The sequence below is a fragment of the Peromyscus leucopus genome, chromosome 2 (assembly GCF_004664715.2).
Source record: "Peromyscus leucopus breed LL Stock chromosome 2, UCI_PerLeu_2.1, whole genome shotgun sequence".
Taxonomy (NCBI): domain Eukaryota; kingdom Metazoa; phylum Chordata; class Mammalia; order Rodentia; family Cricetidae; genus Peromyscus; species Peromyscus leucopus.
In genome coordinates this window covers 57,193,111-57,210,355 of record NC_051064.1, presented here as the reverse complement: position 1 = coordinate 57,210,355, position 17,245 = coordinate 57,193,111, and the positions used below count along the sequence as shown (strand labels likewise).

At 40.5% G+C, this 17,245-nt stretch overlaps 1 protein-coding gene across 3 annotated transcripts in view; it reads right to left on the bottom strand.

The window, feature by feature from the left end:
- Ncbp1 (nuclear cap binding protein subunit 1) overlaps positions 1 to 17,245 on the bottom strand; it is a 41,007-nt gene that overhangs the window by 23,118 nt on the left and 644 nt on the right. For 2 of the 3 annotated variants that reach the window (XM_028882791.1, XM_028882792.2), the window contains exons 2-6: positions 7,319 to 7,407; positions 6,650 to 6,750; positions 4,311 to 4,467; positions 1,599 to 1,706; positions 1,031 to 1,152 (exon numbers count right to left, since the gene is read on the bottom strand). In XM_028882791.1, coding sequence (XP_028738624.1) covers positions 1,031 to 1,152; positions 1,599 to 1,706; positions 4,311 to 4,467; positions 6,650 to 6,750; positions 7,319 to 7,407 — 577 coding nt within the window. Of the gene's footprint in view, positions 1 to 1,030; positions 1,153 to 1,598; positions 1,707 to 4,310; positions 4,468 to 6,620; positions 6,751 to 7,318; positions 7,408 to 17,245 lie in introns of those variants that run through there. The other variant, XM_028882793.2, reaches the window with a different exon arrangement.

The window sequence follows — 17,245 nt, the reverse complement described above, 5'->3', positions numbered from 1 at the left end:
ATTCCTATAAAGTCATATCACCATAAATATACCTGTACATATTATATGCAGCCATACACATATTATACATTATATATACAACAATGTATAGTATATATACAGTAATATTCCCTGATACTTAAGTATGGCAACAGGAGACTGCATAAGCTAAATATCCAGAGAGGGGACTAATAAAGAGAAACATTTAAAAAAAAAAAAAAGAATATCATGCTGTTAATAAACCCAATCTGATGGAACCACATACTGTCATACAATAAATTCAAGTTAAAGAAGAAAAAAAAACATGTGAAAAAGTATATACGCTGGATTATCATTTGTATAAAATCAAATATATATATTCATACATACACACATATAAAAACGTCTTATCTTTAGTTGTCATGTTTATTTGTACTGAACAAAGCAATTAATAATGGTATCCAAAGAAGTATGACAAAATCAATCTGTGAAAGCTAAAGGAATACACACCCATCATCACCATCAGGTTGCGAAGTAATTAGGCATGTTTACTAACAAGGCTCATTACCTGATTGTACCTAACAAGATAAAGCAGTTTTCACACTGGCATGGGAGAAGGCTGTGCTCAGGATTAGTGTGCAGGATGGAAGGAACCCATGTCCCAGGGCAGTGCCCCCACTCTCAACACATCAGTAGCCGGGGCAGAGGTGTAATTTTAAGTGCTAGAGGTGACCTTTAAGCGTACAAACACTAACATGAGTGGAGCTATCACACCATGGCGTTCTAGGCCTTTCACCAACATGTGTGAAAACTGCTCAGCAGACACAATACCGACTCCTTGCACTAGCAAAGTACTGAGATCTTAGTGAGTTATGCAGCAGAAGAATGAAATGTAATAGAGAAAAATTTCAACAACTTTACGGTTTGGTTTTGTTTTTTAAAAAAATGAAACTGAACCAGTGTTACTGCTAACAGAGAATTTAAGACATTTATCATACCATTTATCACTAAGACATTTATCAGTAGGATATCTTTATGCAAACAACAAAGAACCTATGAGCTGTGCCCTTACTTAAGATAACTTTCAGTGTTGGAGAAGATGCGGTCCATTTCTGCATCTTTCTTTTCATATAACTCTTTTCCAACCCAGGGCAAAGAGGACAGAAATGCATACACATACCAATCCCGTCGCACCTGAAGAAAGTTTAGAAAGGTGAGTTAACAAAATGCTAACTGTATTTATTTACTCATTATTCTTTCTTTCCAGTGTTAGGGATCAAACTCAAGGCCTTATAGATGCTAGACAAGCACTCTACAACCAAGCTATACAACTCCCCAGCTTCACCTTTTTTTAATTCAAAAATGCAATTCTGGGGAGGCTTTTCAATAGGGCTTAAATAAAGTATCTGGCTCATCTAGAGGATTTCTAGTTATACAGCTCTAATCTTAAAATCTTTTGAATTAATACAATGATGTCAAGAGAACCCACTAGGAAGCCAGTGGACTTGCCCTTCAGATATTAAGCATTACAGTGTGATAATCTGTTATTGTATTTTGTTTATTGCTGCTAAAGAGTTATCAGTGGGGGAAAAAATCTGGTACAGTGCTTCATGGAAAAGGTTCAACATAAAGAGTCTTACTTGAGGCACATCTTCTTCCTGAGTCACACTTACAAAATTCTCAAACATAGCAACCATAGATGGGGCAGCAATCACATGACAATTCACAAGATCAGATAGAAAACGGACCTGTGAGGGCAAAGGATATCTGTATTAAACCTAATGGTACTTCATAATAGTCATAAAAAACCTTGTAACAGTCTGCAAAATTAAAGCCCATGGCTACATTTAGCTTACTTTTTGTTTGCACAACCTGTGAGCCAAGAAATCTCTAAATTTAATGCTTAAAACAAAACACTATTCACATAAAATAACATGAATTCAAATTTCAGTGCCCACAACCACACTTGCAGTGGAAGATAGTTCACACCCATTCAGTGACTTATTGATCATGGTAGCTTTGTGGTATAATGGCAAAGTCGGGTAGTTGTGACCTGGATAGGAATCTGTGACTTTGTGGGTTTCTATGCTATGCTACATTAAGCACCCAGACAGCCAAATATTCTAGTTATTCCATTCTACTGAAGTAGGTTGGTCTTTTTGTTTGGCTGGCAATAATTTTCACTGAAATATAAAAATGGAAAATTTAAGTAAAAGAAATGTTTACTGGTGTCCTCTGTGTGCCAGGGCTAAATAAACACTCTTCACGGTACTGTTTAAGGGAACTTAACAGCTTATTTGGGGCAAACATAATCTCAATGAAAAGGGATGACTCCTGCACTAAAAGATAAATTAACAAGTGTTCTTGGGACCAGTGACATGGGTAACAAGGGAAAAGTGTAACAAGAAAACACCTGGGCAAGGTTATAAAGGGTGAGCAAATCCCTCAGTGGGGAGCAGGGAAGGCATTCTTGGCAGCGGGTTGTGAAGTCCTTTTATATAGCTGGAGGGCATACGGGGACAAGAGAAAACAACCAGACTGGGGCAGTCACCAAAGACCAAGACTTTAATCCTAGATCCTAATAAGTGTCCAAAGAATGTCTTCAGTAAAAACATTCAGTTTTCTGAATGTCTTCAGTAAAAAAGATCTTGATCACATCATTTCCAGCATGTATGCATTTATTTATAGTAAATACTGGATTACTACCAATCTACGTATTAGGTATTAGTAAGACCTAATTCCATTTCCTTCTATTCAAGACACATAAAGGTTTTGTGTTGCAGAAAGAACCCAAGAAGCAGAGGATGGGAGGAGTCTGTGAAACGTTATCCTCTGGACAGGACATGGCCACAGCACTCACAATCTCACAGCAGCTACGCAAAACCTACCTAAGACTAGGCAGGTCAACAGTCCTCCTGGATGAGGACGGAGCCCATGAGGCCCCACCCCTTCCTGTACTGGCAGTTAAGTTTCTAGGGATGGAGGTATTTCTCGGTTGTGTAGCCATTAGTAAGGTGCTCATGCTCCAGTAAATAACCTCCCACATTTGAATGAAAGCAACTCTAAATTAAACTCAGTGAGTCACATGTGCAAAAAGACATCAAAGCAGAAAGGGGACTAAAAAGGGTGCAGCAAGAAATAAATGCTACAAGGATTAATCACAAAAATATGCAGAGTGAATTAGCTGGATTCAAAAGGCAACATATTGCATGACTCTACTTATGTCAAGTCGAGGATGGGAAGTAGAAAGCCACAGAAGCTAGATTAGCCCTCTCCAGAGTGTTACAGAATAGGGGAAAGGAGAAGATAATGGGGGACCAATGTGACTAGAATGTTAAACATATATGAAATTGTTAAAAAAAAAAAAGATAAAGTTTCTAATATTCACTCCCTGTAGCCCAATGAATCATTTTGTGTATCAGAATTTTAAGACCACACACTATAAAACCAGGAAGGAAGTGAAGCTTTTAGCCAGTAACCAACAGGAGCAGAGCCTAGTTATACAGAGGCCACTCTGGTGCTATTATTACTGAAGACAGAGTCAAAGGCAGAGACTTTGGATGGACAAATGTCAAGTAAGGAAGCAGCTAACAACAAAAAGTTATAAACTGTGCTAGAGGCCATGGGACAAAGAAGAGAATTTAGGAGACAGGATTGAGAGGGGTTGGAGATGTGTAAGGAGGCAAAGAAAAGCTAAAGATAATGTAGATTTCTGGATGGTTTGTCCAGCAGATAGTGGCCCCTGTGAACAAGCTGGTGAGTAGACAGAAGAGAGGGATGAATAACACACGGATTTCGGGACTTGCAAGGACGAAATCTCTGGGCTCTATTTGGGATACAGGTTTAGAACTCAGGAGGAAAGTTGGGGTAGGAGATAGTTATAAATTTGGGGGCCCCTTCAAAATAAACTTGGTTTATGCAGCTATGAGAGTGAATAAGAATGATTCAGAAGAAAAACTTAAATAGAAGACAGAATCATTGTAACACAAACATTTAAGGAATAAAAGATGACAACCCAGTGAAAGAAAGACAAGAATCAAAGACAGGAGCCATGCTGATGTCATTACTGTTATTAATAGTTGGTCTTCAAACAGCTGTGCTGTAGAGATCAAGAGATAAGAAAATAATATGGGAATCATATGCTGCAAGGAAGGGAACTAAGATTCAAAGTCAACATAAGCACTACATTGAGCAGTAAGTCAACAGCTTCCCAAAGAGCAGCTACAAGCTGAGCAAGGACCAGAACTGAGGACCAGGGAGTGATTCATTGGCCATAGTTTCTTTTCTCCCCTTTAACACTAATTTATAACACACACACACACACACACACACACACACACAATTAAACTTACCAAATATACAGCTTCATTATAGTTATTTGCTTTTAGTGATTCTTTAAGTTGGCGAATCATAGCTTCTACAAATTCTCCACCAAAGTTGTAATTTCTGGCATTCAGCAGTCCAACTAACGTTGTATAAATTGTCAACTTCTCAGGTAACAGACGTGCACTGATTTGAGAACCCGTACAAGACAACCCCAAAACAAAGGTTTTATATTAAGCTGTTGAAATGTATATGAAGCTTTTAACAACAAATAACTTTGGAACAAAATTACTTTTAACTGTGTTTTGAAAATGATTTCAGAAAAGGCATATGTGTCACTGAAAAGAATGCAGCTATAGATCCCAATATTTTTCATTTTAGTTAGTCCAAGAGTTAAGGAACAGTTACTTGTGAAGTTATCATACCAAAATTAACACAACTAATGCTAGACCAGTTTTTCTTCAAATACATGGAGCGGAAATAACAATTCCACTGAAAATGGTTTCCATGGTAATATCAGAAGTGTTCCATGAAACAGATTCTTTAATGCAGAATCATTAAGGGGGAACAGAGCACTGGGAGTTTCTAAATTTAGCTAATCAAGTGCCATGGGACCAGAATTCCACTTGGAGAAACATTATTGGATTGCTTATAAAAGATAAAGAATTAAATCAGTTTTAAACAAGCTCCTGTAAGAAATGCTTAACATGGTATGTTAATATAGTTGAGGACAGCTAGATGGCTCAGCAGGTTAAGGCTCTTGCCAAACTGACTTTAGCCCCAGGGCCCACATGGTAGAAGAGAGAACTGATTCCTCTAAGTGTTCTATGAATTCCACACACTGAGGCGGCACATGTGCACCCACATGTGTACACACACACAAAATAAATAAATAAATAAATAAATAAATAAATAAATAGGATAGTAAAGGTAAGCCTAAAAAGAAGTCAACGTCACTTCCTAATAAAAGGAAACAGAACTAATGACAATTCTGTGGAGAATTCTCTCATATTGTTCCCCTCGGGTACACTGCTGAGTACAGGAGAGGATTTAGGACCTCAAGAAATACTAGTATTGAAAATAAGCCATGGTCCCTAAGGCTTTCTCCAAGTAAAAAAACTGAAAAGGACACCGCCAATCAATCCCAGCCCAGCCTTACACAAACAAGCATGGCTTCCAACAGCCCCCTTCGCATAACCATTCTGTAATACACAGTATCCAACAGGGCATCCATGGATGACTATAATAAAATGATTGTTTTCAGAGTTCCTTAGTCCAGAAATACATTTTCCTGAACTGACTGGATTCCTTTGAAAATTGGAAACAAAATTTAAATATGGGTCTAGAGAACTCAGCAGTTAAGAGAACTTGTTCTTGCAGAGGACTCAAGTTGGATTCCTAGCACCCACACAGTGACTCAGAACTGCCCATAACTCCAGTTCCAGGGTACCCAAAGCCCCCTTCTGACCTCCATAATCACAGACACACGTGCAAAACACTCATACACGTGTAAAAAAAAATCTTTAAAAAAATTTTAACTATTAGATGTTAAAATGGATTCTGCTTTGTATATTTTTAAATTAAAAATGAGCTGTAAACATTTAACAATTATTTTTAAATTACTGAAATGGTAACTATAGCATTAAGGACAACTATGCCCATTAAAAGGTTCAAATGCACCTTCGGTATTCAGGGAAGGCCACTCACTTGATTTACAAGTTTTCCAATATATTTGGTCCTACTGATAAAAAACAAAAAACAAACAAAAAAAAAAAGCACACCCAAACAAAACAAAACAAAAATAAAACCAATTCAACTCTACTTTAAACATGCAACTATGTATTCCTTGGTTGGGGGAAAGGGTCTCTAACTGAAAGACATCTACTTTCTCATTTATTTTCTGAGTTAAAAAATTAACTCCAATGATTTTAAAAATCCTAAGAAATAAAACATATGAAAACCAGGGCTGGAGAGATGGCTCAGAGGTTAAGAGCATTGACTGTTCTTCCAGAGGACCCACGTTCCATTCCCAGCACCCACATGGCAGCTCACACCTGTCTGTAACTCCAGTTCCAGGGGATCTGACACCCTCACACAGACACACATGCAGGCAAAACACCAACACACATTAAAAAAAAAACAAACAAACAACAACAAAATATGAAAACCACTTCATTTTAGTCTGTCTATCCCTTTAAAAAAGTAAGTTCAGCAAAGGGCCAAAGAGGAACATTTCATGAGCATGAGTTTCAGGACAGAAGGGAGGCTAGTGACATGTAATGTAAGCACATCCTCTGCACATTCCCCAAAGCACGTAAGAGTAGATAATACATTATCACCTGGATCCACAAATCTTTTACATACATACACTGTACAAAGAAGCCTTAAGATCTTGCTCTTGTAGTTAGGAAGGTCAGCTTCCAAAACACCAGCCAAGCTTTCTAGATTGCTCTCCAAAGAGCAGGCACTCTGCAGAGGACATCACATTAAAGATCAGTTAGCACTCAAGCAGTCAGAGAATTAAAGTTAAAATTCCTACATAACCATAAAAACATTAAGGCCTTCTATAAGGCACTCTAATTCTGTGGGGAAGAAAATAAGAACTAAAGACAATTTCATGGAGAATTCCCTTAGCATCAATCAATTCCAGGAGTTACTGTTCATTAGAAACAATTCCAGGAAGAGTCAACGAAATCTTCAATATAGTCTAAGCAGAATGTGCATCCCAAGCGTGAGAACAGCATAGCTGTGTTCTACCTCTCTCACTAATAACCCACTACTGTCTCAGGCATCCAAGTCTGCTTCAGGTCATCTATACTGGGGACTATGCCCAGTCTACTGTAAGGCTTGTCTAATGAAATGACTTACTAAAAATCCTTAATGATCTGAATCCCAGGAGCTACAAAACACATTCACATTGGAATACAGATGTGCAGTAATAATACAAGCTTTGTCTATAACTTATATTACCCAGTACAACTTCAGAAATTAATCAAAGCTGTCAGTCACAACCCTAGCCCCTGGGCTTGGTGCATACCTTTTCCCCTACTTTGCATATTAAAGATTCCAAATGATCTTCAGTTGCATTTGCATCAGAGGTCTTCCTCCTTTTGTGAGGTTGTCCACCTATTTCAGAAATATTAAAAAAAAAAAAAAAGGAACATTACACGATGTTACATGATGAATCTACTAACAAAATTTGTCACCTTCTTAGCCTCTAATCTCTTTTCCATCAGCTGTGTTCTTTAGAGTAGCTCTAACCATCATGTTTTAACTAGGCTAGGTACCTGGACAATTTCTATCCTGCATTCTTTTAAAGATTTGTGTGCACGTGAACGGATGCATATATGTGTACAGGTCCCCATGCCAGTACACTCACATAAAGCCAGGAGAGGTGTTGGGTGTCTTCAACCACACTGTTCCTTCAAGGCAAGGTCTCTCCCGAACCTGCAGCTCACTTTACTTAGCTAAGATGATAGCCAGCAAGTCCTAGTGATCCTCTTGTCTCCATTCTGGCTTGAAGCTGGGGTTAAAGGCATATACTGCATGCTTATCTTCTGAGAGTGCTGAGACCCAAATTCCAGTTCTCATGATTGTGTAGTATGTAGTAAATGCTTTTAAGTGTTGAGCCGCCTCTCTGGACCTCAGTCTCTCTCTCTCTTCATATGTGTGCGTGCTCTCTCTCTCTCTCTCTCTCTCTCTCTCTCTCTCTCTCTCTCTCTCTCTCTCTCACACACACACACACACACACACACACACACAATTTAAATCTCTTTATCATTTTATGTGTACAGATGTTTGTGATTCATGTATAACTGTGTACCACTTGTATGCCTGGAGCCCGTGGAGGCCAGAAGAGGGCATCATACCCCCTTAACTAGTGTTATGAACTTCTGTATGACACAAAGTGAATGCTGGGAATTAAACCCAGGTTCTCAAGAAGAACAGCCAGTGCGCTTAACTGCTGAGCCATCTTTCCAATGCCCCACACTGTCTCTATTATTAAGGTCACTATAAACAATAATGTCAGGAGGAATTTTTTTCAGTTAAATTTTGTATAAACAGTGTCCAGGGAGCTATGTCTGTTTCTGTGGATACACTGGAATGGCATCCATACACTAAACACCTGGAATCTCAATACTGCTGCTCCTGCTCTTTTAACTTGCTTACTGACCCTCAGTTGTTGGTTCCTAAACTTGACAGTGTCAACAGTACTTGTTAATATGATGAGTTAACTAAATGTGCCCATGCCGAGAAACTGCTTCAGAATGCATAATGCACCAACTGTGCTCTTCATTATTATTCAGAACCAGATTTTAGGTGAGGTTCGGAGACTAGCAAGTGAAAAAGTAGCTGAATGAGAACAGCTGTTTTTCTGAACCGTACCAAACTTTCCCTTCCTTCTGGCCCATCTTCTATACTAATCCTTTATCACATGCCAAAGCCCTCCTAATTATACAGTTAGCTTGCTCCAGTTTGCAACCATTCCTGTCTTCAAAACCCTTCCAGGTCCTCTTGTAAGCCTGACACACAGAAAACACTACTTCAGGGAGACAAGGCAGGTTTTCTAAAGAAAACTGAGAAAATACAGGCACATAGTCACATCTCTGAATTGCAAACCTCTGTGTTGCTGGCTGTGGCTATTCAGTCAAGGTTTATTTGGAGAAATGGAGATGGCTGAAAGTACTACAATAGGAGGCACTCTTTTTTTTGTTTTTTGTTTTTTGTTTTTGCTTTGTTTTGTTTTGTTTTTGTTTTTCTGAGACAGGGTTTCTCTGTGTAGCTTTGTACCTTTCCTGGAACTCACTTGGTAGCCCAGGCTGGCCTTGAACTCACAGAGATCTGCCTGCCTCTGTCTCTGGAGTGCTGGGATTAAAGGCGTGCGCCACCACCCAGCAAGAGGCATTCTTCTTACCTGGTACTTGAGAGGATATGAAAGGTGCATGTGAGTGCTACAGATTACAATCTGAACCCATGGACAGTAACAAGACACTGAACTCAGCAGAGAGTCTGGGTGAGAACACAGAAGCAGAATACAGCACCTTCATTAAGAATACTTTTTTAGGGGGCTGGGGAGATGACTTGGTGAGTAAGAATACTTGCTACACAAACATGAAGAACCAGGTTTGATCCTTAGTACCCGCATCAAAAAGTTAACACATGCCTGGTATTGTGGCCTTTAAACCCACCACTAGGGAGGCAGAGGCAGGTGGATCACTGTGAGTTTGAGGCCAGACTGATCTACATACAGAGTTCCAGGACAGTCAGGGCAAAATAGTGAGTCCCTGTGCTGGCTAATTTTATGTCAACTGGACACAGGCTAGATTCATTTGAGAGAAGAGAACTCCAACTGAGAAAATGCACCCATAAGACTGGGCAGTAGGCAAGCCTACAGAGCATTTTCTTAATTAGTGACTGATGGGGGAGGGCCCAGCTCATTGTGGGTGGTGCCTTCCCTGGGCTGGTGGTCCTGGGTTCTAAAAGAGCAGGCTGAGCAAACCATGGGGAGCAAGCCAGTAAGCAGTACTACTCTATGGTCTTTGCATCAGCTCTTGCCTCTAAATTCCTGCTCTGTTTGAGTTCCTCTCCTGACTTCCCTCAGTGATGGACTGTCCCTGGAAGTATAAACTGAAATAAAACTTCTCCTCTTGTTGTAGATAATATTTGTCTAACTATGTAGAGATGTGTTGCATTTGTTTATGCTGCATTTGTTTAACTATGTAAAGGTGTGCTGCTGTTTCACCTTGCCTCCCTAAGGCACCTGATTTGTCTAATAAAAAGGGGAACAGCTAGTAGCCAGGCAGAGGAGGGATAGGTGGGGCTGTGGGCAAAGAGAAAAGGCCAGCTGGGGGCCAACAAGCTAGTTATGGAGGAAACACTAAAGCAGGATGGCCAGTACATAGATGAGGTAAGTGAGCTTCAGGGCAGCTTAATAGAAATGGGTTAATTTCAATTAAGAAAAAAATTAAGAAACAAATCTAAGCTAAGGCTGAGCATTCATAATGAATAAGTCTCCGTATCATGATTTGGGGACAGGCAGTCCAAAAAAGCCAGTGACATCCTCCCCAAGTTGCTTTGGTCATGGTGTTTCATCACAGCAATAGTAACCCTAACTAGGACAGAAATTAGTACCAGGACAGTGGAGTATTGCCGTGACAGACCTGACAATGTCGTTTCTGCAAGGACTGTGGAAGGACTCTGGACCACTGGGCCAGAGAAGTCACTAAGGGTTGAGAGCTCGGTGGGCTGTTCTGTAGGCACATGGAGGGTAAGGATGTGGAGAGCAGGGCAGACAATGGGGGCTAGGCTTGTGACGTTTCAGAGGGAAGCAAAGACTCTACTGGGCCATTTGCGTGAAGAGTCTGTGGTATCTGGTCAGTTGGAGCTGAAGAGTTGGCTGTAACCAACAAGAGAACAGAACTACCGAAGTAAAACCTTTGCTTTGCTGGGACAATGGATGCTGGTCAGCTGGAGCTGAAGAATCAACTGTGATTAAGAAGAGACCAGCATCACTAAGGTGAAATCTTCTGGGAAGTGTTTTCTCAGTGCCAGCACATAAGCTGTGTTCCAGAGGTAGACAAAGTCCTGCCTCGAGCTGGCAGCCAAACCTGGTAGCATAAGAGTCACCCAGAGGGTACTAGTTTTGAATGCATAAAGAAGGGGTCATGGAGAGCAGCTTAAGCTTGGAACTGAGAGAGGCAAAGACGGGCCATTGGCAGCCTTCACAGTAGTTGAAGGCCCAGGATTAAAGGAGCCATGCAGAGAAGTTGAGGCTTGGCACTGTGAAGAGAGCCCAGGAAAGGCTATTGGTCAAAGAGCAGCCCAGTTGCAGCAGAAGACGCCGGCATTTCGGAGAGGCCAGTAACATAGTATGAGCATGGTATGGCAGTTGCAGAGGTGGAGCAAGAGGAGACCCAAGATCCTTGGAGGAGCCCAGAAGATCATGAGTGGATCTCAGACATTAGACATTGAGTTATTTATACTGTTGGGAGTTTGCATTTGCTTTGTTTGGATGTGACTGTGTCCAGGCTCTTCCCTCTTGGAATAAGAAAGTAATTTATTTTTGATTTCAGAGGCGCTCACAATTAAGAGACTAAGTTTTAAAATCTGAAGTGTTTGCATTGGTAAAGATTATTGGACTCTATCAGAGAAATGCAAATCAAAACGACTCTGAGATACCACCTTACACCTGTCAGAATGGCTACGATCAAAACCACCAATGAAAGTCTATGTTGGAGAGGATGTGGAGCAAAGGGAACACTCCTCCACTGTTGGTGGGAATGTAAACTTGTACAACCACTGTGGAAATCAGTGTGACTGTTTCTCAGAAAATTGGAAATCGATCTATCGCAAGACCCAGCCATACCACTCTTGGGCATATACCCAAGGAATGCTCAAACATACCACAAAGATACATGCTGAACTATGTTCATAGAAGCATTATTCGTAATAGCCAGAACCTAGAAACATGCCCGACAACTGACGAATGGATTAAGAAAATGTGGTAGATATACACAATGGAGTACTACTCAGCAGAGAAAAACAATGACAGCATGAAATCTGTAGGCGAATGGATGGAACTAGAAAATATCATCCTGAGTGAGGTAACCCAAACCCAGAAGGACAAACATGGTATGTACTCACTCATAAGTGGATTCTAGATATAAAGCAAAGAACAATCAGACCGCAACCCACAGAACCAGGGAGGCTACATAGCAGGGGGGACCCTAGGATGACTTTGGCTTATAATAAGTTTTGATTTTACTCAATCACTGGGCAAGCATCAGTGAAACATTTCACTATTAGGATTAGAATTTGTACTCTATCAAGCTGGTGATAGAAAAAAATAAAATAAAATATTAAAAAATAAATAAAATAAAAGATAAAAAGATTATTGGACCCTTACTTTTGTGATATGCTTTATATTTGTGGTATTTATTAATCTGAGATCCTGGGGATGAACCAAAAAAGGAGAGGTTATGTCTTAATTAAGTGAAGTATGTCAAATTGACAAGGAGTCAATTGTGCCGGCTAATTTTATGGCAACTTGACTCAGGCTAGTCATTTGAGAGGAGGGAGTCCCAATTGAGAGAATGCCTCCACACAACTGGGCTGCAGACTAGCCTGTAGAGCACTTTGTTAATTAGGGATGGATGGGCCCCGCCCTCTGCCCACTGCAGGTGGTGCCACCCCTGGGCTGAGCCAGATATGGTGGAGCACACCTTTAATCCTAACACTTGCAGGAGAGAGGGAGGTGGATCAGCTTGGTCTACACAGTGAGTTCTAGGACAGCCAGGGCTATGTAGAGACGCTGCCTAAAAAAAAAAGAAAAAGAAAAGAAAGCAGGCTGGGCAAACCATAGGGAGCAAGCCAGTAAGCAGCACTTCTCCATGGCCTCTGCATCAGCTCCCACCTCTAGGTTCCTGTCCTAACTTCTCTCAGTGATGGACTGTTATCTGGAAGTATAAGCTGAAGAAATAAACACTTTCTTCCCCAAGTTGCTTTGGTCACGGCATTTCATCACAGCAATTGTAACCCTAACTAGGACACTCTTGTCTTAAAAAAAAAAAAAAAAAAAAAAAAAGCCAGTACAGCCATGCAGACACCCCGCAACCCCAGTACTATGGGAGGTAGAGACATGAGGATTGTTGGGGCTCACTGGCCAACCGTGAGGGTGAGTTGCAGCAGCTTCAGTCTAGTAAGTAAGGCAGAGAGTGATGGAGGAGGACACCCAACGGCCTCTCCATGGCACACAGACTCATGTGCACATATACAACATCCATACTGTCTGGGGAGTGGGGGTGGTCAGTGGGTAAAGCGCCTGCTGAGCAATCATGAGGACCGGTCTGTCTAATTCCACTGTCTGTAACCTGGAGGTGGCAGAGAACATGGAAACAGGCAGATCCCTGAAGCTCCTTGATCAACTAGCCTAGTCAAATTCATGGGGGAAAAATGAGCTGGAGTAAGAAAAAGGTAGATACCTTAGACCAGTGGTTCTCAGCCTGTGGACTGCAACCCCTTTGGGGGTTAAATGACCTCATAGAGGTCAAATATTAGATATCCTGCATATCAGATATTTACATTACGATTCATAACAGTAGCAAAACTACAGTCATGAAGTAACAACAAAATAACTCTATGATTGGGGTCACCACAGGAGGAGCTGGATTAAGGATGACAGCATTAGGAAGGTTGAAAACCACTGCCCTTGACACTCTAAATAGATACTTTAGTCACTCTTTGGGCAATTAGCTGAACATTTTCATACTCTGAACAATAAAAGAGAAACATGTCTATGGTGGCACCATAATCCAAAACAGGCTTTAAAACACAGCTATGTAAGTTTTACAACTATGTTAAGCTACATATTGCTATACACACTTAGCTAGTGCAGAGAAGAGACCTTGAATCACTCATAGGGCTCTTAAGAAAACAAAGAGCAGCCTGGCAAGGTGGCACACGCCTTTAATCCCGGCACTCTAGCAGCAAAGGCAGGTGGATCTCTGAATTTGAAGCCAGCCTGGTCTACACAGCCAGTTCCAGAACAGAGAGTGCTCAACAGGGGAAGCAGATGGTGGTGGTGGAACAACAGAACAAAACAAACAGACAAACAAACCAACAAACAAAATAATTTTCCCACTGCAACATGAACCTAATGTTACACGGATACATGGTACTATTTCCTATGCCCTTATTAGAATCAGATGTGTAATTTGGATCCACAAAGTAGACAAAAAGCAACACCATAAAAAGAAAAAGTAACAAAACCCAGCCAAGAAAAGTAATATACTTTGACTATAGATTTAAACCAAAAATTTAGGTTGATTAAAAATATCACCTCTGAAACAAAGTATACTATCCCTCAGCATAATAAACCTTTGCCTCTCTTCAATTTTTCTTTCTATAGTTAAGTTTAAAAACATCAGTCACAGTCTAAAAGATAAAGACCTAAGTGGAAGTAGGTTAAATAGGCTTTCTGGACTTTTGACTAAGATTCTGAATGATCTAAATTCTTTTTTAAGAATAAAACAGTATACTTAACACTGATAAAATGTATATCCAACAGTAATTGAAGCGGTTCAGAGACATTTTTAAGGAATCTACGACTGCCAGACATGGTGGTCCACACCTTAGGGGATGACAGGGGCAGCCAACCTAGTCTATATAGCCAGGACATAGTGGTTTCAGCCTGGACTACATAGTTCCAGACAGCAGGACTACTTAGGCAGTCACATAGAGACCCTGTCTCAGAAAACAACAAAACGTGTTTAAGACTTAGATTTGGTATTTTCCATTTAGGATGGCCCTTTCTGTATCTCTAAATAAATGACAGGAACTTTATTGATTAGCTATCTAATACTACCTCTGTGAATCCCCAATAGTATAGTTCTAACAGAAACATTTAAAATGGCCCAGTAAGGTAAAAAAGAGCCTCATCTAAACTCTCTGGTCTTATCTCTCATAACTTGTATCCCTACTTCCTCACTTCTATCAACAATGGCCTCCTTGCTGTTCTCTAAACATGACAAATGCTCTAACCTTAACATTACACTCATGGTTTCCTTTCAACCTCTGCCTTCTCAAACATCCATATGGCTTGTTCCTTACATCACTCAAGTCATAGGCCATCTGCAGGGAGGCCTTACCTGACCACCTTGTCTCTTACTTTGGTCCCTCTACCCTTTACCTTCCTTCATTCTCCACAATCCTGTGATCATAGAAGAACTACACTATACTTCATTGGGCTCTGTCTTGAACATGGAAAGGAGCCTCCACTGTTAATACTGTCTGCTACTGCACTGCAAGTAGTTAGGAAATTCTTTAGCAAGGCCTGATTATATTACATAGTTGTCCTTGGTATCCATGAGGCTCCAACTCAGAGAGCAAAACTTGAGGATGCTAATGTCCCTTTATACAGTGGTGCTGGTATTTGCCCATGACTATGTATATTGTGATACTTTACATTATCTCTACATTACCTAATATAAGTGTTATGTGAATAGTTGTGACATTGTATCATTTAGGGAATAACGGGGTGGGGGGAGGTGACTACATGTTTAGAACTGAGGCCTTTTCCTTCAAACATTTTGTAACCAGATTGCTGAATTCAGGAGAGAGAATGAAGATGCACAAGGCCAATGCTACACAGCCAAGAATAAGGAAAGTCAGAGTAGAGCTGACAATACCCAGAAATGCTCAGATCTATTTAACTTTGATTCCTTTAAAATCTCTATCCACCTTTAAAACAGTCATCCACATTTTTTAAAATTGTAGATACTTCACTAAAAAGCATCACACTTTTTATTTAGGTCACTAAACTCTAACAGTGTATATTTCCATATGTGCACTATTGGAGGAACTGTAAACAACCTTTTCCACTACTGAATGATTTGCTAGACTGAATTTTGATTAAGAAATGCTTAATTTTACAACACTTTGTCCTATTTATTCTAAGGTTTCTGTAGCCAGACCCAACTGGGAAAATGATTTAGCTGCTAGCTGGGGTATAAAAAAGCCAACCACAAGCAAAAGCTATGCAAGCCTCCTAAACAAAACCACGAGGTTTTCTATATATTTACATTCTAACTCTCCAGTTGGCTCTCCAGTGTCATTTCCCCTCACTTTAGGGGTACCCTGGAAGTGAGAGAAAGAATGGAGAAAAGAAGTGTAAGATGAGCAAAGAGAATGGGAAGAACGAGAGATGAAGGCCAAGGACAAACTCTCTAATCCAAATACAAAGTAGCGAAAAACTTTATTTCCTATATTCTGTACATGCATTACACAAGAAACCACCATGTTTTTAAAACACACACACACACACACACACACACACACACACACACACAACAACAACAACAAAAAAACCAACCCACACACACCCAAAAAAACCCCAAGCATACAGAGCAGTCATGCTGACCTGGTAGAGTGCTGACTTGCACTCTGGGCACTGACAGACTAGGATATTCTTTCAGGTACTCCCTAGTTTCACTGTTAAAAATTATGTCTGATTCTGCTCCATTGTATTTTTTGTTTGTTTGTTTTTTGAGACAGGGTTTCTCTGTGTAGTTTTGGAGCCTGTCCTCAATCTCGCTCTGTAGACCAGGCTGGCCTCGAACTCACAGAGATCCACCTGGCTCTGCCGCCAGGCTCTGCTTGATTGTCTTCACATTCCAAGAGAGAAAGCTAATCCAATTACACTTTTTTTTTCTCTTATGATGTTGGTATTTATCTGTGTATCACCTCTGAGACATTAACAATTGATAAAATAAACATCATGAACTATCAGTGAGCACCGTATCTCATTGAACCCTCACAGAAACCAAAAGGCTTAATATTACTCCACATCATACACTCAGGTTTAAGGAAGTCATGTGACCCTGGCAAGCTCACATAGTAAATAGCAGATTTAAACCCTGAGGTTCTAAAAGTCTTTCTTGCTTTAACCATAGACACTCTTCAAAGAGTAACTCAATAAAATATCAATAGCTCCAAGTTCCACTCTTGTGTGTGCCTGTGTCCTTGAAGGGCAGTAATGGTGCAGAATTGAGCTTGTTTTTTATGATGACAACACAATGACCTCCTTGCTGGCGACTATCAAAGCCGACATGAGAAATACTAGTCTGCTCAGGTTAGTTTTCCTGCACTTTCTTACACAGAGGAATATGCTTAAGGTCAATCCAACGGAACAGCACGTGTCTGTTTATTAGTGACTCTGGGGTGTTGGTAAGACGCAGAATTCTTTCCCTGAAGCTTAAAAGAGGGAAATCAATGGGTAGCTTGTAGAGGAGCAGGGCTCAGATTCTAATTCATCCGACCTCTGTCATAGCTGTGTTCCTTTCCTGTCTTCGCAGGGTCCTTTCCAGGTGCACCCCTGGAGGGTTAAAACAAAAACACTGCTCCACTAGATCCCCGGCACTAACTAATCCTAAGGCATCAGACACACGTGCATTTCCACGCTCAGCAG